Source organism: Falco cherrug, chromosome 1, assembly GCF_023634085.1.
Source record: "Falco cherrug isolate bFalChe1 chromosome 1, bFalChe1.pri, whole genome shotgun sequence".
Lineage (NCBI taxonomy): Eukaryota > Metazoa > Chordata > Aves > Falconiformes > Falconidae > Falco > Falco cherrug.
The window spans coordinates 71,566,135-71,589,058 of record NC_073697.1 but is presented as its reverse complement, the minus strand read 5'-3'; the positions used below and the strand labels follow the sequence as shown (position 1 = coordinate 71,589,058).

Below are 22,924 nucleotides of genomic sequence, written 5' to 3'. Positions count from 1 at the left end.
CAACAGAGATAAACCTGAGAGTAACTCGGGTAGCATGGAAGCCTGTTCTCTAGCTGTCATCGTGTATGCAGAAATAAAACACTTCTTTCAATTTACAACCTTGTCCTGTAAACTTTAAGACACTCTAGACAGTTCTGGTTTTTTAATACTTTTTTTGTCCCATATTTGCATAAATTCAAACATTATTATCCATGGATATGATTTTGAGGAGGAAGAATTCAGGGACTCAGTTCTTTTCAACAAGAGTAAAAAATTCTGTCTCATACCTGCAATTAAGAGATCTTTCAGCACATTAGCTTTTCTTTCTACATGCAGCAAAGTCTTTACAGTGTTTTCTAGCTCATTACGATGATATACTCATTTCCACTTCTTTGTAGTCCACAGGTAGTGGATGCCGTAACCTCTGCTCAGACCCCAGCATCACTGGAGGCCATACTGGAGTTTCTTGACTTTAAGGATGCAAGCACTTCTACCCTGCAGGAGAGATTCCTGTATGCTTGTGGATTTGCTTCTCACCCCAGTGAAATGCTCTTGAAATCTTTAACTGTAAGTCAAAAGACAAAACAAATACAACAGAGTTAATATTCTTGAGCCTCATCCCTGTCAAAGGGGAAGGGAAGAAGAACTGTTGCCGTTTCCAGTTTTCCTTTCTTTATCCCTTCCAGGGTTTCCTTTAAGTTTGCAAATAGCATATAGCCTGGAAGCAACAAAAATGTGTAGGTCCAGACTTATTTGCAAAATGTTATCAATATCTACTCCTTGGAAAGCAAACATAATACTGAGCATTAGCAAAACAATTTCAGGATTGTTTGATTGTTTCTTTATTCAAAACCTGTAAGCATTTAGTACTCGTTGTTGGGTTTTTTTTACATAGCTTCAGAATGAACCTACTATATGAGACACTGAATGTAACTCAAGGGGGAAATGGCAATCAGTTATTACATCTCATGACAAAATAGTGCTCTGCTTAGCCTGAGCCCAGGCTGTTGGGGTTAATACCTTTGCACTGCAGTAATGTTCACAGGAAGTGAGGAACTATGGTTCATCATATCTAGACAGAGAAACTAACAGCATTGATTTTGCATAACAGGCTAAGTTCAAGGGTGATATCGCAAATGAAGAAATCAGAGAAACTCTTGTCATTGTCATGGGAGCACTCATCAGAAAGCTGTGTGACAGAGAAGGCTGCAAGCTTCCAGTGAGTATCTGCTGTTCAGTGCTGGCCAGATTCTGGTCTGCAACGCATGTAAATGATCCCTGCTAATGTTACTGGGAGAGCAAGAGAGACATGGGAAGGATATTCCCCCCTGTTTTAAAATAAGCCCACAAACTCCTATGTTTGATAGAGAGGAGATTATTTTTTTTTTAACAGTGACATCTACTTCATCAGCTTTAGGTTTTAATTTGGCTTTTTTCCATTTCTGTGGATATGTCCCAGTTTGTCCTTTTTTGACAGAACTTTTTCTCACTTCTGTCAGCAGAAGCAGTACTTGTGCTCCCTTGTGCAAAACCTTTGCAGGTCCTCAGAGAAACTAGCAAACTCAGGATCTATATAATATTTGCAATCCCCTTAGCTTATGTCAGCTCTGTGAAGAAAATAAATTCAAGTACTCAGCTCTGCTCCAAAGATGCACAGAACAGCTCAGAAGGAAGGCTATCACCTTGATCATAGACTTAAGTAAATGCTGGTGATAGAGGATGAGAATGATCAGACAGGACACTTCTGCCTGCTGGATCTGTGCTGTTTGGGATTGCAGCACAGTGCTGAAAAGACACAGAGCACCTGAGTGGCCCTTAGAAATCCCATTTTCCTTCCCCTGTTAATTGCCAAGCACTCTTATGACATTATGTTATGAAGCACTAAAGAACACTTCCCTTGTCTGTTTGTGGGGACATGTTGGCCCCATAAGTAAGACCTGTGAAGTCCCCAAATCAGAGCAGGTGCAGCTAGCAAATGAGAAATCTATGGACCAGGTGCCACTGTGACTATAGCCGCTTTGGTTATGCTTGAAAGAAGCCATCAACATGCAGTTTACAAATGACACCTTTGCTAACCCTGTGCAACGATGCTTTGAAACAAAAACATGCTAGAACCCAGCCTGCCTCTCCTACCTCTGCAAGGGAAAAAGGTAGGTTTATGATCACCATTTAAACATGCTGTTGATTTTCTTTAGGCTGTTGTGGAAGCCAAAAGGCTGATTTTAAGTAGACTGGAAAAGGCTAAGAAAGATGACAATGTGAGGATGTACTTGCTGGCACTGAAGAATGCACTGCTTCCTGAAGCAATTCCGCTGCTGCTGAAGTACACTGAGTCAGAAGAAGGGTCCATCAGCAATCTTGCTGCCACTACCTTACAGAGATACGATCCTTCTTTTGTCACCAAAGAGGTAAGAAAATATACTGCCCAAGAAAAGAAGTGCAAGACATTGCATTAAATGTAAAGAATAAGTTAACAGAGTTCATTTGTCAGTCCCACTCTTTTTAAAGATGCCCCACATACGTTTTTTTACCTCCAGAAAATTATTATACACACTTCGGTTCAAGCCAAAAAACTCTACACATTCCTGCTTGCCAAATCCTAGCTGCCAGTCTGCCAGTGCTAGTCAGCCTCATTCACAGACAGCCATTGAAGATGGCAGGCAGTCTTTAGGGAAAACTGGTCTCCCTTTGCAAGAGCACTGCCTTCCCTGTGTGTAACCCCTGTTCTTCCTTGTACTTTCACATAGCCAGAGAGAATGCATGAAGTTAAAGAAGGGTAAAATAGCTGCATCTTACCTTGCAGCCTCCATGAGTAAGAGAAGTACAAAAGCAGAAGGTGTGGTCCTGCCTTCGCTGCATTACCCTGCAATCAATTTCATGCCTACTGCTGGCAGCTGTGACTAAGGTTGTCAGGGTGTTGCTCTGCAATGAACATGCTGGAAGCTGTTGGGTCAGCGGCTCTCCATGGACTTACCTGTAACAAAGATGTGTCACAACCTTCTCAGGGATGTGAGGCCACCACAGGCATTATCTAGAAAATTAAAATTGCAAGATTCTTGATTTTTTTAAAGCACATATTCCCTTAACAGTCAAGGAAATCTCTCTCTTGGCCTTACCACTGCCACAGTGTTTTGATCTTAGTGCTGCTACTTATTTACAACCCTGCTGTGAAAATCAGTGTGGAAGGCTGTATTTGGACTGTGGCTGAGAAGATAACAGATGCCCCACTTGCCCATGTGGTCACTGAGCTATACATGTCTCGTACATTCCAAAAGGACCATGAAGAACAAGATGCTGAAAATATATCCTTATGTATTAGCCTTAGCTATGGAGCTAGCTTAAGCTGATATTATAAACAAGATTCCAGTCTGTACTTTGCCCAGTCATCTGTGTGAGCACTAACTGAATCTGTTTCCTGACCAGGTGAAGGAAACAATGAACAGGATATACCACCAGAATCGTAAAGTCCACGAAAAGACAGTGCGAACCACTGCAGCTGCTATCATCTTAAACAGTAACCCATCCTACATGGAAGTGAAAAACATCCTGCTCTCCATTGGTGAACTGCCTCTGGAAATGAACAAGTACATGCTCTCCATGATCCAAGATATAGTTCACTTTGAAATGCCTTCCAGGTACATTAAGTTCAGTATAAATAAATATAGCTCATCCTTACTTCTTCGCAGAAACCCAAAGAACACAGAGGTTCTCAATAATTACTACTGTAAAATTTAAATAAAAGGATGCCTGATTTTTGTGTCACTTTCAGATACTGGTATTTCAGAATAAATCTCTGCATTTTGATGACATTCATTTAATAGATATTCACATTTTCAGAGGTACAAATAAGAATTAGTCATCAAATTTGCATTACTGTAAGAAATGTTATCTGTTAGTTTTAATTATCTCATTGGGGCACTCACTTTTATATTTTAAGAACCAGCAAATAAGAACAATTTTAAACATCACAGCACTAGAATTAAAATAATCAAAATACCTCTTCTTCTCAACACCATTAATTTTGAAGCAAGACCTTTGCTTGCCTTTCTACCTATGGCTGTAGGGAGTAGCTGAATTTGAGAAAGGTTAAGTCTGAATTTTAGTGGGAAAATGTAAGGGTTTTGAAGACCTCCTTTGCTACTGGCAAATTCACCCTTTCTCAAATTTGATATTTCTACAAACAGTAATACCTTTGGTACTGTAACATTTTTGTGTCTCTGTGGTTTGTTTGTTTGTTTATAAATATCACAGCAAAACTGTTCGGCAAGTTCTGAAGGACATGCGTGCTCATAACTATGATCGCTTCTCCAAGATGGGCTCTTCTTCTGCCTACTCTGGCTATATTACACGTATGTAACCATGAAACTGCCTTTTAACCCTGTTTGTATTCCCAAACATTGGATTAATCCACTAGTTTAGTCACAGGTACCTTCTTTCTTTTTTACTTAAGGTGGTCCCGATGTATCATCCACATACAGCCTTGACATTCTCTATTCAGGCTCTGGTATTTTAAGGAGAAGTAACATGAATATCCGTATTTTCGACAGAAATGCTGAACTTCATGCCAGCCAGGTAACTGCCACACTGTGCATAAAAACTAAGCCAGTAAATGGTCCTCTTATTACAGCTTCTCAATCAATTCATTTACTTAAGACCATAAGGTTTGCTGCACTGGGGAGAGAACAACCAGTAATGGGAAAAAGAAACTCACAAGAGCCAATGAGGCACACCTTTGCCCTAACCAAAAGACAGATGTTTTGTTCTGTATCATATATCAGGTTCTGTCTCTGGTTAAAGCCTATGCTGTTTATCTGATGTAATCAGTAAAAGTTTGATGAGTTTGTAAAATCAAGTCCTGTGTTTCGGATATAACACTGAATGGAAATACAGGGTGAACATCAAATGCACAAATCAAAGAGATTTAAATAAGATGCCTCTGTTTTGGACTCTCTGTAATGTTGGCAAGCACATTAAATGTTATAAACCTAAATTTCTGCAGCACAAAAATTGTGCAGTGGAACATCTTTGGGGTTTCCTCCCAACTTTGTGGAAAATAGTCATATGAATAAAGGAAAGAATGTTTGAAAGAAAAGCAGGCTTGGGACTGTGATCTGTATGTGGGCAAATTCTGCCTACATCTAAAGGGAAAAAACATGCCATGAGATTATTTTATTTCCCATTTTTCTAGCTGCTCTACCTAGTTCCCTTAAGTCTTAACCTCATACTTTTTCATCCACAACTACATAAATAAGAGTTACGTTCTTAGACATTAAGAAAATGTGTAGGATTCTTAACAGCCTGGGACGGGCAGTTTTTTTGTTGATTTTGTATCACTGTCGCTTCTTAGGTGGTGATTGAAGCTCAAGGTCTGGAGTCCATAATAGCTGCAACTCCCGATGAAGGCGAGGAAAACCTGGACTCCTTTGCTGGCATGTCAGCCATTCTGTTTGATGTCCAACTCAGGCCAGTTACATTTTTCCAAGGGTACGGTGATTTAATGTCTAAAATGCTCTCAGCAACTGGAGATCCCATTAACGTGGTGAAAGGACTTATCCTCCTGACAGATTACTCACAGGTACTAATGGCACACTGTTTGCTTCTTTTTCTGTCTCCTAAGCACAGATTTTCTTTCTTTTCAACGCTGATAAACCTGATCAAAGTTACATAGGTTTCTCTTACTATGGGAGCAATAGAAAAGTCACAGGTATTAAAAAACAGAATAAAATTACATGAAAAGAAATTTAGAAAAAAGTTGAAAACTTGTATCATTTTAGAAAACAAAGTGACACTGAATAAAAGCAAATCCAACTGAGTTTCCTCTAGAAAACTCATATTGCAATCAGCTATGGCCTCCCCTCACACAATTTCTTGTGATATAGTATTCTCCCATTGGACCACCTAAGTCTTCCTCTTCACAGGCTTTCTAGAGACCATACGTCCAATTTGGCAAGAACTGTCAGGTGCTGCATGAATGCATCACTGGTACTCAAACTTTCCTAGATAGCTAACCTTCAAAGAACAATGCTAAGAGGTCCAAATTTCAAATGCTTGTTACTAGGCAAAACAAGGGATTAAAATGAGGATTACACAGGTTTTATGCAACTGTCACCCCAAATGGTCAGTTAATTTTATGCTTAAATGTAGACTCATATATAAATACAACTGGCTACATAATGTATTATTGGAGGACTAAAAACCAAGACATCTCTCTGAAAGTGCAAGACCCACATTTGGATTGATATTTTTGTGCTTCCTGTGCAAAGATCTCCTTAACCTGTGGATTTAACAGCAGCACTAGCAGCACTCAGCTCACAAAACATCTGCAGGCTCAGATTTTACTTTCTACTTTTCTGCTTTAATTCTTAGCAAAAAAAGATGCCAAAAGCAGATGATGAGAAAATCCACCCTGATCAAAATTACAAACATCCCCTGCATGACAGCTTTCCCCATCCTGAACTCAGCTCAGCCCCTTTGTAATGGTATTGTAAGGCTACAGGGCTTCCCATGGAGTGCACAAATTGGCTAACTAAAGCTCATTCCAACAATGATTTACAGTTCACACGCAGATTATGGGCAAAAACTTTACCATGACCTATTTAACAAACAGACTGCAGAGGTGAGAAAGACGATCATGTCCAGTCCGGAGTATACAAGCATGGTCTTTACAGAACTAAGTATTTCCAACTGCTGTGCATGCACCAAGCTCCATACATACCCTGCCTGAATCAGCTGGCTAGGCACCCCAAGAGCTCTGCCAGCCACTGGATTCTCTACTCCTCATCTTTGGAGGGAGAACCTTACAAAATCCTGGGGCACACCAGGGCTCAGACTGCATGCCATTTTTAACAACATCAGGCTGTAACATTTTCAGACACTGACTCTCTGGAAGCCCAGGCAGCACTGTGATGAGATGGGACCCCCACCCTGCTTTCTCTCTTGTGTTGCCACTATCACAGTTGCTGCCTAAGCTCTTTGGGACTCAAACAGTGGACACAACCAAAAGCGTGTGTTCACAACCAAAAAGGCACTTGTTCTTACCTAGACACTTCACAAAGCCAAAAATTGTTTAATGCACTGTTGAACACAGGTTCAGGCTGAGATGCATTTTAAACACAGTACATCTTTCTAAGAATGGATTTACAGCTACGTTCCAGGTCAACAGTACCACCAACACAGTTTTGGCCTCACAACCCAGTCAAGGTTCATGGGAAATGCTTTCAACTGTCAAGTGCCTGAACTGTGATTACAACTGTACCAGTAAACACTGTCAGAATGGAAGTATGAATGGTGTAATACTGGAACTGAGGAAAAACAGTGCAAGAGAGCAAGAATTAATCTAGCTTCTTGGTAGCTGAGTACTACCTCCACTTTCCCTGGCCAGCATGAACAGTCCTTGCCCAGAACATAAGCCCCTTTTTTTCATGCTGTTGACCACCAAGCCAAACATGGATTTATCTTCTTTCAAAGAAGAAGAACAGGCATGCGAAACAGTTCTCATTCTATGATACTGAAACTCAGTGTGCCACAGCTGGCTGCAGTGTGATTTCAGAACAGGCAAAAAACAAATGTGAGATACAGATAGCGCAGTTGAGATCAAACATCAAAAGGATAGCTTGGAAGCCAAGACTGGAACTTAAAAATAGGGCAACTGAATTGTTAGAAAAGAACGTATGTATCTGAGTTGCAATTTTTGCATTGGTGCAGCCTGATTTTGAGAAAAGTGATTTTAAAATATTAGAAAAGTTTTGCTCCCCTATTGCTTTTTATAAGGATCTTTTTGCACAGAAAGACCAAAACTGAGTTGTTCTCAAAAGTTCTGTCAAATCTCCTAAATAACTCCCTCCCTGGAAAATAGCTTCCTTTCATTAATTTTTCGGCTGAAGTAATTGCAATAGGCACGTTTTGGAGAGGTGATTCCCAAGTTGGTAATATTTCTTCTGAAGCTTACACTCCTGCCCCGCACCATTTGTAACATCTTTTCTCACATAACTCCACAAACTGAAATCAGTGTACTTTACAGCCATTGCAAGTTCTGACAGTGTGTTTGAGGGCTAAGAATAACAGTCCAGAAGTTATAAATTCCCTCTATAAAATAAACAGCTCTCATAAAACAGTTTTTGAGACTCCTAAGTCACCTGCATTAAAGTTCAGTAGTGTTTGTATTTCTCCTAGGCAGCACACCTGCCAGAAGCACAGAGAAATTAAATACTGTAATAATAGGTCAGAGAAACTATTTGAAAGCCAGACCCCAGTGGAAGATAGCCAGTTCCAGAAGAAGTGCCCGCTTCAGCCATCTCTGCATTGCATTACAGTAACACTGCCAGCACAGTACCAAAAGAAACTATATTTTATTGAAACATAGCATGTTTCAGCATTTTAAACAGTAGCAAACTACCTATTCTGATCGTTCGGGATCACATTTTCCACTGCAAATGGCACACAAAGCTCAAGATAGGAAGGGAAAGGAAAATACTGCTCCTGAGGAGGCTGGGTCTCTGCGATTTACACCTCCCATCAGCTTGGATTGGATTTGCAGGAGGCGAAGGACAGGACTGAGCTCTAAATAAGGAAATAGATGAGCTAGTAAAACAGAAGACAAGTGCTCCCTAGCTGCTTTGCTGGTTTCAGTGACAAACCTGACTTAATTCTAGGTAGCCTTTAAAGCCTTAAACTGTGCAGCCATTGCAAACCAAGCCTACTCTAATATTATTAAGTGCAATCTGACAATGCATCTAAGAATATCTGCTCCTCTGGTTTTGTGTACGTGTCTCTGCCAGATTGTATACTGTTACCTCCTTGCTCATTAACACACCCAATTCAGTCCCAATTAAAAGTGAAGTAAAATCAAGTAAAACAAGCTTTGTCTCCACACCTAAACAGACTGACAGGGGAAGTATTCCTTGGCCCATTGCAGTCAGTAGAAAAACTCCCTTTGATTTCAGAAAGAAATCAAATTCTAATTTGATTTCAACAATTCCAACTCATTATTTTTACCTTGGCGAAAATAAGAAATCAGAGCACAATATGACCACACTTGCTGGGGGCATGTGCGTTTATAAGTCACAGCGAGTCCACTGCATTCTTACATGAAATCTCAAGCCCACTTCAGCAGCAACTGACTGCCAAGTTGGTTCTGCCAAGAAGATTGTTCCAGAGTTTTTCTTATTTGCTCTATAAGGTGAATATGTATGGTTTTATGTATATTATTATTACGCCATTACTTACTATATCTACTGACTGAAATGGGCCAATAATATACATTATGTATATGTATATTATTACGCCAACCTAATAATCCAAGTTCTTGATTATGGCAGGAAAACTTGAATGCTCTGAATAAAAACCTCCCCTAATATTGCTTCTTGCTATAGGGATTAGCAAGCCAGAGAGTCTCTGCTTGTTTCTTTCTTAAATCTTGAGACAGTATTAGTTGGAACCACTGGGCTACTGAATTGCTAAGAAGAGAATAGGGACTTTTAAGGTGCCTGGTCATCAAAAAGGGGAAGGAAGTTGCATATTCACACATCCTACAAATGCCTGCAGCATTACAGGTGCTGAGAATATCACAGGCACAGAAACCCGGGAGGAGGGGCAATACCAGCTGGGAGAGAGGAGGTTCTGTACACAAGGAACAATATCAAAATAAACTTTTCCCAAATTAACAGTTCTTTTAAAACAGTGAATTAATCCGTTAGTTCTTAGGGAAGCAGGACAACTACATAAAGATCGCCAAGCTGAGTGAACCTTACAATCTTGGCTGTGTGTCAAAACTTAAAAGTAATGTCATGAGCCTGAGCTATATTATCACTTCCGAAACAGACTCCACGTGATCTGTTTCCAGTCCAGCCATAGAGGTTTCAAGAAGCCATGAACACACTTGACAGCTGATGGAAAAGGCAATAAATGCAAATTCACAGGGGCAATTAAGGCACATTAGTTTGTGAGTTTCGCCACCCAGACACTGAAGACATAATTACTGCCATATGGTGAGGTCAGAGCCATTACCCACTGCAAAACTGCTTGCAGCACTTTGCATCCTACTGGCACTACAGGGCTGCCTTTGGGTGTGCAGAAGAAGCCACAATGCACTGCACCATTGCTGGGGCTCCAGCACGGAATTTAATCCGATTTAGCTGGACTGCCAGCAGAGCCTCTATGAAGCTTGCATGGCAGATCTTGGGAGACAGAGACCATGATATTCCTTGCAGTGATACTCCTTGCAGAAATTAATGCCAGCTGGCACACAGGGGAGAGGGGAAAGCACCTTGCCTTAGCTTCATCCCATTTTCTAAGGAGCAAGATACCTCAGGGGTGTTTTTTCCATCCCTTCAGAAAAGCCCTCTATTCCTTTTTGTTCCTGCAAATGACAAGCAGCATGATCACAGCGCAGAAGGGAGTGAGGAAACCACTGAGGTCTGCAGTCAGTAATGGGGGGATACCTGTGCTTTCTAATGCCTCTAGGAGATTCAGCTGCAGTCCGGGCCAAGGGCCAGCGCGGAGTTCCTGGGTGGCCTGGCTATCGACATCTCAGGAGGGATGGAGTTCAGCCTGTGGTACAGGGAATCCAAAACCAACGTCAAGAACCGGTGAGATACTCCCCAGCACATGCTGTAGCTGTGGTCTATAGAAAGCTCAGGCTCCAGAGCCCCGATAGCATCATTGAGAAGAATTTAAATATAAAAGACCTTGCAGATAAGTTAAAATTGTAACGGTTATGTGCAAGGGAGAACATTTGTGCTCCTTTTTTCCATTCCATCTGGTTATTACCAGTTCACACTGGTCTCACCTGAATTTATATACCTTTACTTGAAGAACAGGCTCCTTTGTGGGCAGTTTTTATGTATGGGTGGTAGAACTGTTTGCAGTTTAATTTCCTCTTTCTTTATGAGTTTTTAATTAATTGTAATGCCTGAATTTATCTGCAGGGTAACCATGTTTATAGCTGGTAACACTGAAGTGGATTCCTTCTTTGTAAAAACTGGTATGGAAACCACTTTGGAAGTAGAAACAGCATTAGACTTCATCTCCACGGTGCAGTTTTCACAGTACCCATTTTTAGTCTGTATGCAGATGGACAGAGTCGAGTCTCCATTCAGGTAAGAACTAAGAGCACACAATTTCTGAGGCATCCTTCCAGCCAGCTGCTGAATCTGGAGCTTTTTGGTGTTCACAGCCACAAGAGATTAACAACAGAGGCCAACTTTCAGCCTAATTGCCTTTTTTTTTTTTTCTTGCCTAATTTTTGCCTAATTGCCAGCCAGTTTTCAGCCTAATAAAATGCCATATTTTATTAAGTCACCAACTTTCCTGAAGGCTAAACAACTGTGCAATAAGGTAAAAAAAGATGCTTTTCAGTAGCCAAAGACTAGTAATTGCATTGCCATGTGAGAAGCGGGGTTTACTACTCCTCCTAATCCCTATTTGCTAAGACATAAGGGTAGTAACATTTGCAGAGCCTGTGCCAGATTTCCATTCAGGCTTTTCTGATCCAGAAGATGGTAAGCCTGAGAAGAATGGATGAAGTTGAGGATCTTCAGAAAATCCTAAGAAAACAGTATCTGTTATTCTGCAGCTACTAGAACATCTTCTGATTGTACCTACAGGTTGTGGAAGTGTAATCTTATCTGGATGTAAAGTGTTTATCTCTCTCTAGCCTCACCCACAGGGTACAGATTTTGCACAAATTTGCTAATGCCAGACCACCATGTTGTGTCTTTACAGGCGTTATGTGACTAAGTATGAAAGTCTACCATCTGGCAGACGGTACACTGCAAGGAGAGGGAAAGCAGAACTGTTGGCAGGTAATGAATACCCTCTCCATCAAGAAAATTCCAACATGTGCAGGAAGGTTTTCGACACAAAGTCTGATTCCTCCAGCAACTGGTTTTGAAATGAGCACCTGAGCTTCTGCTGCCCTGAATCCATGGCTCCCTCAATGACTTAGGCTTGTACATACCGTACCAACTTGGAGCTTGATCTTGCAAACTGCAGTTAATGGGAAATTTGCCATTGATTTCAACAAGCCAGGATCAAACTCTCAGTGCTTGCACAGTGTTTACATATTAACCTATATTTAAGACTTTTGTATAAAAACAAGCCAAGGCAAGTAAAGACCAATTTGGTAGTATTCCATGCACTCCCTTCAGGGTGGTGCTAGTTCTTTATTTTCACTTTTTTGTGCCAAAAGCAAAAATAGTCCCTCATTTTTCTTTGTTGGGGAGTATTGAAGTCCATGTTTTTGACATGCAGTAAGAACAATTATGATGTACAAAGAATGATTATTTATGAACATATTTTAAAGTACTTAGGTATTTTAGGCCTATGACTAATCCTTACTCAAATATTCAAGTACAATTAACATCTAAATAGGACCATGAATTCCTGCTTACTCAGTATTGCCTGTTTACAAAAAAAGCAGGTTTTATTTTACAAGATTTTAAAAGATTTTTCCCTTTTTTAAGCAGTAAGAGCTTGGTTATTATTATTTATCTTTTTGGGTTTTTTATTAACTGCTATAGTTAAATATAATTGATTAAAAATGTGTGGTAACATTTCCAGAAGTACTTACAGTTCCCTTAATTCTGAAATTCAGAAATCAGTGGTATAATTTCTGTAGTTATCACCATCAGCAGAGTTAAGCCAACACTGGTTGCTCTTCAAGTTTGGCTCCTAAAAATTTGTGTCCCTGTGTGTAATCAAGGCAGGTGTATTTCAAAAAATGAGCACCCACTAAGGCAATTCTGAACTATTACGAAGGAAAAGGTCCTGAAAGAAATCCATTTTGAATGCACAGTCTAGCAAAGCCTGCACAGAGCCAGAATATTTTCTTCTAAGTAAGTTAGGCTCATATTTCAATGTAAAAAAGTATTCATTATTCATACAAGTCCTCTGATTAAAATACTTACACCTTTTTGCTCGTTCAAGCAGTGTCTTCATAGGAGCTGTGTAAAAAAAAAACCAAACCCAACATTTTACATTTACAACAGCATTGCAGATTAAGAAAGAATATAGTTCAGCTTAGCTCATATCTTGACATGATCCATCTGATTTAATTTTATGCGACAAAGTGCGTGAGTTCTGGTCACAAAAATGTAAAATAAAAAGCCAGGAACAACTGTTCTTCAAAAAACCAAAAACCAGGTGGGAAAAACTCGACTGCCATAAAAAAAAAAAAATATTACAAGAATAAAAAAAAAATACACATTCTTTTCTGTTGTGAAAAACCAATAGTGCAGAAATTGCAAAAATCAAACAATCAATGGGATGAAACAGACTGGTGGTTGTCTTTCCTGAAAATGCTGACACACTTGTAGTCAAACAATAAATAAAACAGGTAAAAATACAGTGTGAAAAACATTGGTTTTCTTTTCACTCTTGGTTTTTGTCTGTTCCCTTCTGGGTTGGGAAAGCCTTTCATTGGGCAAGGAATGGTATTGATAGGAGCAAGAGAAACCATGTAATTCACCACCACACAGGAACCAATAACGTAACTTGAACACCTGTCACAGCACTCTCCAAACTATCAGGCTGTGACAAGGTCTTTTTACCACTTCATACCAGCATACTCTTCATACAGTCCCTCAGCTGCCTTCACCTCATCCAGGACATGTGTTTTCTCTGCTTCTTCCTCGGCTGCTCTCTCTTCATTGGCTCTCAATCACTGAACAGAATCAGCCAAAGCTGCACCTTATCTACATCAGCCAACCCACCGCCCCTGAAACCAACCCACAGATGTATATTATCAATGCTAATTAACCCAGCTTCATTCCTCTACAAACACTCACTTGTCCTAGGTTCTCCTTCTAGTCAGGAGGCAGAGGTATCTCCATCTGGTGTAGAGCCCAAGCAGGATGCACCACATGCTGGAGGTGCCTGCCTAAATCCTCTGCCCAAAGGAAAGGTAAGACCTAGGTGCCCCTCTTCAGTGGCAACACTCACCAGAAATGAGAGGCCAGTGATACCAACACTGCTGGCAGTGACACCAGCCTCTAAGATAACATGGCTAGCCTTGCTAGCAAACCTGCTCCTGATTCTCAGCCTTAAATGCTCTCTTTCACTCTTCTGCTGAAGATTTTACACAACACCCCATCCCCAGGCATTCCTCCTCCCTCAAAAAGGGGCAGTTTCTCCTTCCTCCCTTCCAAGCCTCCTCTCCCACTCCCCAAACACAGCCATTCTTCTTTCATCAAGGCTCCCACAAAGCTGTCTCTTCTCCTCAACATCCACGCTCAAAGCCTGCACCCTCTATTTTCTAGACACTGTTTGATACCTCCACTACTGTTTTAGGAACTGAAACTGAAGACAAGCTTTTGTATTTGTTATTAATACTTGGTATTTGTATCATATAAGACAAAAATAAGAGCTAAGTATTCACACGCCTAGGAAGAGGCAGTCTCCTCCTGCAGTGATATGACACCCTAAACATAAAAGGTGGACAAAGAGTGGCACAAAGAAATAGCTATCATCACTATTTCACTTGTAGGGAACTGAGATATCATCAGATGATGACCTCAGTCCATATCCTAATTTGCATTAACACTCTGCCAGGCTCGCCCATGACTTCACAACCCAAAATCAGAATAAAAAGGTTCTAGATAATGCAATTTCTATCGGTATGGTCTCTCTCTGATATCAGCAATCCCACTGCAATGCTCACCCCCTCTCAAATCTATCAATTCTAAGAGCTTTCTGAATGTGTGCCTATAAAACAGAGCCCTTTGGCACAGAAAAACAATGTACTATCGGTGCTCACTTTTAAAAAAGCATAACATATTTTCCGATTACAAAAGATAAACTGGCTATTGCTGAGTATCTGCCCAACACCACCAGGTGTGCTTCTCTTTCAAGTGAAATGCAGAGGTCTGTTTAACATAAATACATCAAGTCTCCCAGAGATACTGATCTGTGTCTTTTGCTTTTTTTATTTACTCATCAAGTAAGCTTGTTGAGGAAAATTGTGTGCTCACCTGCACTTTTGAAAACCAGTCTTTCAGAATGGGACAACCAGCCTGTAATAAGGGCAACTCTGGGGCTTCCACATCTTTGCCAACATCCCTTGAAACTAAATCAAACAGAACCTCTGAGGCCAACGTTGCTCCTTCAGAAGTGATACATGTCCTTTGGATACCCCCTGGTATCACAGCAATACACTTGCTTCTGAAGCCATCTGACCCTAACAGCTGGACATAATGGGGATTCCAGAAGGGGTTTAGTCCAACAGCTGGGTAATGGAAGGCCATGGCTTCCTTATGTGGGCTCCATAGCTACAGAAACAACAAAACTGACAATCTTCTAAAAATAAGGTGAAATTAATATATTGCTTAAGCCTGCATTTGAAGTGAAAACACACTCAGGGTTACAACCAAAGCAAACACTATGAGCATTTATCAAATCAGGGGAGGTTAATCACAAATGTGCAACATACATCTTTAATGATGGCTATTATATGTACTTTTAAATAATCAGCAATGGTTGCAATTAAGCAGTAATTCATGTGTGAAATGTAGAGAAGCAAACAAATGCTCGGTCCTTTCTAACCAGAAGCCACAGAAAGAACAATGCAATGATAATCCAGCTAACTCCAAAAAACAACCAACCTGCAAAAGAGATTCTGAAGTTTTCCCCTTAAAACTTTCAAAGAGTGCTAGTTTTTAAAGAGTATTTTTCATATATGCTTAAAAAATATTCAAATTTCAGGATTCAGTTTCTCACTTCTAAACATATCCTGGCGCAGAAAGCACAAGGAAATATAAAGATCAATGGTCTGGAATGCAGATCTCCTCACAAGGTTATGAAGTAAGCCATCAGTGCAATACAGATTAGCAGATATGGGGACCAAACATCTTTATTTTGTAACATTTGGCCATAAAATGCTGGTAAAATGCATCATTTCCTACCAATAATGGATACCAACCAGTGCTGCGTGGGTATAATTAAGCATGATCTCAGAATAGCCTGCAATCACACTGACAGCATCTTCCTTTCCCCTTGTTAGTGGGAACAAGATTATAATTTTAATTATTTTACTTTTAATAAAATTAATTTATACTCAGTGAAAGGTGCAGGAGTTAACACACATGCAACAACTTGTAAAATACTTAGCCCAGATTTCCAATGAATACATGTTACTTATAAAGTCAACTCTGACTTAATGAGAGCATCTTCTAGAGAATTTGTCTGGCTACACCTCACAGAAGGAACTGCAGTCTTTAAATACGGACATGTTTTAGGAGCTACAAGCCCATGTAATGCATGCTGCACTTGTATCTTACAACACAGGAGGATTTGTTAAAAATAGCAAAATAAAAAGAAGTCCTGGTTCTGCAAGGTTTTTAATCACATTTTCAACTTGAACTGTGTGCCTTGTCCAGCAGAGGTCAATGGAAAGCAGGGCAGTGGCTGAGCTGGGCTGGCAGCCACTATTCTGCAGTATTAGGTTCACATTTGGTAACTGGATGATAGGTTCCTCAAAAACAAAACAGCTGGCTAGACTAGGGATACAGTTTGGGTTTGGCAAGCAGATTACATGTTCTCAATAGCAACAATCCAAGATGACAGCAATCCTAAATAGTTGCCTTTTCTTTTTTTAAAAAAAGTGGTTTGTTTTATCCTGGATAGCTTGCTCACATCTGACATCAGGAAATTATCTGCTTCTCATTTTGCTTTGTTCCCACTCCTGAAAAAAAGTGCTGCATTTCTAACTTTTGGTCTCATTCCTACCAGTGATGTTTTAAAGACTATTTAGAAACTCGTAAGATTTTTTTCCACCAATCCTTGAAAATCCCAGATAATTCCACCTGAATTTTCAGTTTAATTTAAGGTATCCTAAGAAACCCTCTCACTTTAATTTCAGTGGATTCTTGTAGTGTAAGGCGCATCGCTGTTGGACAAACACTGGCTGCAAGACTGGACCCCTTAGGGGAAGGTGAGAGGCCATGTCTGTCACTGCATTTACTTTTCACCTCTCTTTTGTAGAGGTTTCAGCTTAAAATGTCCACCTACTGTGAGAAACCAGCAGTGCTGTGAAGAGCTCATTGCAGAGGTCCACTGAAATAAGGCTCCAGGAGCTGTTCTTGGAGAAAAGTAAAGGACCAGTTCCCAAATTTTCCTGTTGACAACCCCAGGTCCTTTTGCAATTTCCAGCTTCTCTAGTTTGAACAAAGTGATCTAAGGCCTTTTTCTCTGCTCCACACACCCACTATTAATTTGGTTCTGTTGTGGTCATCCTTTGATCTCCTGTGGCCACCCAGCTTGTTCTCATGAAGCTAAGGCTGTCTGGCTGTGTTGTCCCCCAGTTCATTCCCCCCTTTTCCTAATTCTTCCTTTCAACATCTATTCTCCTTCCACTTGTGTTTGGGGTCTGCCAATTAATCCATTTGTATCTCTGTATCGGAATCACTAACTATACACAGGCAGTGAAGTCACTGACAACATCTATGCTAAACGCAGTGCTAAGGTACCAATTTCAAAGAATCCAGAAAGAGAGAGAGAATGTCACAAACACCAAACCACTGTTTTACCAGGAAACTTGTGCTTCCAATAAGGTAGGAAGACTGTGTAGCCATGTCTTGGAAAAATACGGCCATCTTCATGTTGTATTACTTGCAGATAAATAATGAGGTGGGCATCTCTTTTCCTTTAAGCATCTAGGGCACGTGATTAAAAAGAAGATCATTATAATATGCCACTTACATACTGAAAACTGAGAAGTGAAAGCATTCTTTTAAAATGCAAACATAATCTTTCCATTTTCAAGTCCATTACGTGATTTTTTGGTGTTTGACTCGTGCCTTTTTAAACATTTGGACTTCACTTAACATCAGAAAGCTACTCAATCTCCATTAGGGTAGAAGGAACCCAGGAAAGCAGCAAAAGGCTTTTCCTAGCAATAATTCAAGCAATACTGCTATCCACTAACAAAGTAACACTATTTTTGATTGTATCGCAGTATTTCACAAAATAACACAGAATGAGCAGAAAAAAGTTATTCACTCCATCAATGCTCTCTCTAAACATTAAAACAGAGATGCAGTTCTTTGGATACCCAAACCCATATACCAGTCAAAGTTAGCACACTGAAACTGGGAAGTTCTTTCATTTAAGTTGTAGCTAGGAAGAAAAATAATCAAAGCAAGTCAAATGAAGCAATGGCCCCAACTTCCCTTTGTCCTAAGAGGGCAGAATAAACAGTGAGGTCCGGTCAGAAAGAGACTTACAACAAGGCACAAACTTGGAGAGGCTCTGAGTGCAGGGTTTTGGATCTGCTCTCCGGTGAAATCTTCTATTAGTGTTTACACATTGAACCAAGCAATGCCTCTGTTATCACTTGTTCTGCGCAACAGTGAAGATAATTTGCAAACACAGGACGAAGCAGGGAACTGCAGGCTTACTTGCAGTGTGTCTTTTACTGAAAAATACATTTTATTTATCCTAACATTCAAAAAAAAAAAAAAAAAACCAACATAATACAAATGCTGACTCATTCAGTTACAAACTTTGGTACTCAGTGGTTTCAGACAGTCCATTCTCACATGGTCGTGACATACTGAAGCACTCCCGACGTGCAACACGCTGCTAGTGCAATTCTCAGAGTGACTCCGCTGTCCTTCAATCCCAGGCTCACGGCATTCTATAGTGGGATCACTTCGGGCTTCGGCTACACACTTGCCACAGTGTCATCGACGCTGAGAGCAGCTCAGAGTCCATTTTCTTCAGTTATGTATCTTTTTTTATTTCCCCCACACACAGGCAACAGTCATCAACACAATGTGTTCACAGCATTTTCCCCTTTGCCTTGTAGCCCACCGCTCTCATCAGACATACCACCCACATCCTCTTAGCAATCATTATCCTTACTTCACATTTGCGCTTTTAAATATCTTTACACTGATAACCCACCCACCCACCCTTAAAAAAAGGGAGGAAAAAGAAAAAAATAAAAAAATAAGAAGAAAAAAAAACAAACAAAAAAAGGGGAAAGAAACACAAGCATTTTTAAAGTATGTGTTCTCAGGTAGCCACAAGTTAATGGTAATTCATAAGCATAAGGAATGACACTTTGGCCATCAACACTAGAGAATAAAGGTAGCTTTGAATGCAGACAAGGGAAAAAAAAAACCAACCCCACACAACCCATAAATACATTTTAAATCATTCATCAAGTGATTCACCAAGGATTAAACTTAACTGAGTGAAACCAACCCTGCTGCAAAAGACCAGAAGAACATCCATGCATCACTCCAGTCCCACTCAAACTTTTAATTGGATTCTGACCTAAACCACATGGAAGTGGCTGGCTGGCTGTTGCAGCCCCCGAACCCTGACAGCAGGGCTGGGAGGGAACTCGAGTGGTGTACAGGATTTTGCTCTGCTTTGCACACAAGGTGAATTTCAGCTGTAACATACTATGACTGCACCATGAAACATATAATACTAGCAGCTTGTGAACCCTGATGCGGAGGGCTTGACTCTAATCCAAGATATGTGGTTACACATCACCCCATTGGCTGGAGAAATCACCACTAGGTATACATGGAGGAGCACCATATTACTGGATTTTTTTTCTGGCAACCTTTTGTGGTATTATCTGCTGGGTCAAGCTAGACACAAGCCCAGAGCTCCAGTCTTACTCATATAAAGTGAAAAACCTGGGACTCAGGTCTGCAAGGCACTCAGTGCTCTGGGCCAAGTTCAGCAAAGCGTTGCATTGATGGGTAAAAAAAAAAAAAAAAAAAAAAAAAAAAAATTGCGCTTCCACTGAAGTTCCCAGGAATCTGCTTAGATATCTGAAGTTAGAGATGCATGTGAAGGCTTTGCTGGACTGGGTCTGTGAAGCGAAGCTCCTTGCAAAACTGACCCCTTGATGCAAACATGGAGTCTCTTTAGTAATAGACAAAGTTAAGCAAACACTGTTTGACATTAGGATTAACACATTCCACTGAAGAAATCTCCCCTGAGAAAAAAAATAGCTGTTGGTATTGCCTCATTTCATTGCTTTCACCTCCACAGGCAGTTAAAAACTGCAAAATTTTCCTCCAACAAATACATGTTGAAATCCTGGGCACTTATTTTCTACGCGTTTTTTTCCTTTCAAGTACACTGAGTGAAACTGTAAACCCTGAGTTTGTGTGTGCAAACCCGTATCTTGTAAACTGCAACGTGAAACTTTGCTCTGAGCACCGATATAGAAAAAGATAGGACAGAAACATTTTTAAACATGGATGCTAGTATTATAATGTACATACCGTACACATGTATGTCACAGTGGACAATCTACTCTGGTACCTGCACTGTCCTGCAGTCCGAAGTACTGTTTTGTTTAACACCAATACTCCAGCCGTAGCGTCTACAGACTTATCAGTCATGAAAACAGTGAAGAAGCATTCATTTTCTTTAAGAGGCATTCAGCCCAAATCCCAGTGTGAAGTTAAAGCTTCTGACTATAGACTGTACAACTGAAGAGCACAGGGATTAAGCTTAAATGCTATATGCTCTAGCTGGGCACGCCAAGCTCTTTACAAAGGGTTAGAATAATACTTTTTCATTGGATTTCCACAACGATGAAGATAAATGAGAAGACATGTTAAATCACTCACTATCTGTATACTTGCAGTGCATTTCATCCTGAGGGCAATTTCAATTTGTGCCTGTAAACAAATAAATTGCATTGAAATACAATTTCACAAATATGGTTAAGACAGTTGTAGTTGTAGCTGAGTTTTCTGTATCTTGTGAGTTACTCGGGAAAATGAAAACCTAGGGCTTTCTTTAAGAATGGAAAACCCCGAAACTTCCTTAGCAGCAGGAAACATTGAGAACAGATGCAGGAAAATCCTATCTGTGGGCAAATGCTTACATTCAGACTTTCAGGTTTTGCATGTAGATTTTAAATTTCTAACCTGTTACCAGTTATCTTACATTTATTGGCTTCCCAAAGTGCTTAACTGAACTGAAATTCTGGGCAGGGAAAACACTATTGGAGTTTAGTTTTACTGTCATGACAACAATTCTCTTTTGCTGAGACAAACTGCTGGCAACAAAAGAATCAGAGTTCAACACACGGACATATGTGTCACTGTATCTTGAGTGATCTTATTTTATATTTTCTTGTTCAAAAGATAAATATTTTCTTAGCAAATACAGATGGTGTGGATATAGCCCTCAGATAAACTTGCCAAACAACAGCTACAGAAATGACTGCATGTTACTGGGGCTGTAACGTCAGAAAACTCCTCTCACAGGGGAATCACTAGGATTAGGTTTTCAGCAATGTTGCAACTTAAGGAAGAATAGACTGCAGTCTTAAAGAAAAATAAATGCTGTTCTCTCCATTACAACCAGGATCTAAAAAATATTACATTCAATTTCTGGCTTTCCAGTACTTAAACACTGTCATAATTAAGGCAACTTGTGATGATTAACACAGTACCGAGGAGCAAACAAAAAAGAAAGCAATCAAATGTGTTTTCTGACATTTACACAATCTGTTTTGAAACATGCCAAAAAATAAACACTAAAGATAATCCTAAAATGACAGATCTCTCCGTTTGAAATTCCAGGTGCAGAAGTATAGAGTACAAAATAGACATCTGATTGCAAATAGTCACCGAAACCTATGGAGAAGACCCTCATTTAACTGCAATGGGAGGGACCCGAGGGCTTTAAAGAGTTGGGCTGCACTGGATCATCACAACACATTCCAGGGACCTGAATGAAGCTGTGCATCGGTCCACACCGAAACACTGTTGCATTTACACCCTGTATTTTACAAACAGCTGTAGTGGCACTACTGCTGCTAGCCACCAGCACAGAAGCAACTCCTAAAGCAGACTGGCTTCAATATAAAAACAACTTTGCAGAAAACAATGCAGTAATTTAGTGTTGCTCGCATAATTAAAGTTATGCATACTCCACAACTGGGGGGTATATAGGAGAAAACAAGAAACTTACACACTTGTTTTGTATGATGAAGCAAAAAAAATGAGAAAACTGTAGCAGTTTTTAGGATGAATGTTTAGAGTTACCAAGTATATTTCAGATTAAAGGAGCGTGATTCTTCTTCCTTACCCCTGTAAAAAAAAACCACAACAACAACAACAACAAAAACAAACAGAAAGGCATCATTAATAAAAAGTGGATTGTTAGAGAGCTGCCACAATCATTTGAGCAATCCTTACGACTCCAAAGTGCACAGGATCTCCTTTGCTGTCACACTATTCTTGCTAATTTCCTAAGCTACTCCCAAGAATCAGACAATAGCACCTGACTTTTTAATCCAAGACAGTGGTCAGGCAGACTTATTTTTTGAGCAAACTGATCCTTGCTGCTCAATGTCTGAAACGTGTAGTGCCTTACAATCCTGTGGTTTCCCACGGACTGGCCCTGGGGAACCCCACACACATAGGTGGAAAGAGGGCAAAGAAATCCATCCAGGATTTAAGTGATCCATCCACTTAAGTTACAGATCTGAGCACTTTACCAACACAGCATCCAGCATGGCAATACGTAAGCAAAATTGAAACAATGTGTAAACATGTGCTCCAAGGAGTTAAGACCTAAATACTGTCTCAGGAAAGCATCCTAGGAAAGAAAAGTCATTAAGTTCACCGTTAACTTTTATTGGTATCAAGCTTAAGCGCTATTTAAACATCTCCTCAGTAGCTACGGATTCGAACACAAGCTCATGCTTATCTCCATTTGTAGACTGATTTACTAGAACTAATACTGCAGGCCTTTTAGTTCTTGGAATATTCCTGTAATTCCCACAAAAATTGGATGGATGCTTTACTAAATTCTCAACAAAGGCATCAGCATAAGTAAATTCTACATACTGCATATTTAAACTGACTGTCTGACCTAACGTAGACTATACATTCTGCTGAACAGGACACAACTAAAACAGAGTTTTAAAATATCAATTTATGAGCCTTTAAAAAATCATTCATAT

The 22,924-nt window shown here is 40.1% G+C and overlaps 2 protein-coding genes across 4 annotated transcripts in view; one reads left to right on the top strand and one right to left on the bottom strand.

Annotated features, from left to right (window-relative positions):
- Positions 1–13,323, top strand: part of MTTP (microsomal triglyceride transfer protein) — a 28,376-nt gene extending 15,053 nt beyond the window's left edge. For both annotated transcript variants that reach the window (XM_005443826.4, XM_027812049.2), the window contains 10 exons: positions 378–546; positions 1,091–1,198; positions 2,175–2,387; positions 3,403–3,614; positions 4,231–4,328; positions 4,430–4,551; positions 5,327–5,554; positions 10,441–10,565; positions 10,905–11,075; positions 11,701–13,323. In XM_005443826.4, the coding sequence (XP_005443883.1) occupies positions 378–546; positions 1,091–1,198; positions 2,175–2,387; positions 3,403–3,614; positions 4,231–4,328; positions 4,430–4,551; positions 5,327–5,554; positions 10,441–10,565; positions 10,905–11,075; positions 11,701–11,869 (1,615 nt within the window). In that variant the 3' untranslated portion in view covers positions 11,870–13,323. The remainder of the gene's footprint in view (positions 1–377; positions 547–1,090; positions 1,199–2,174; positions 2,388–3,402; positions 3,615–4,230; positions 4,329–4,429; positions 4,552–5,326; positions 5,555–10,440; positions 10,566–10,904; positions 11,076–11,700) is intronic.
- A 5,661-nt stretch (positions 13,324–18,984) lies between these two features.
- The window catches only part of C1H4orf54 (chromosome 1 C4orf54 homolog), a 48,666-nt gene continuing 44,726 nt past the window's right edge, over positions 18,985–22,924 (bottom strand). For both annotated transcript variants that reach the window (XR_008730640.1, XM_055700717.1), the window contains exons 2-3: positions 21,928–22,046; positions 18,985–20,624 (exon numbers count right to left, since the gene is read on the bottom strand). The gene's annotated coding sequence lies outside the window, so the exon portion shown is untranslated. The remainder of the gene's footprint in view (positions 20,625–21,927; positions 22,047–22,924) is intronic.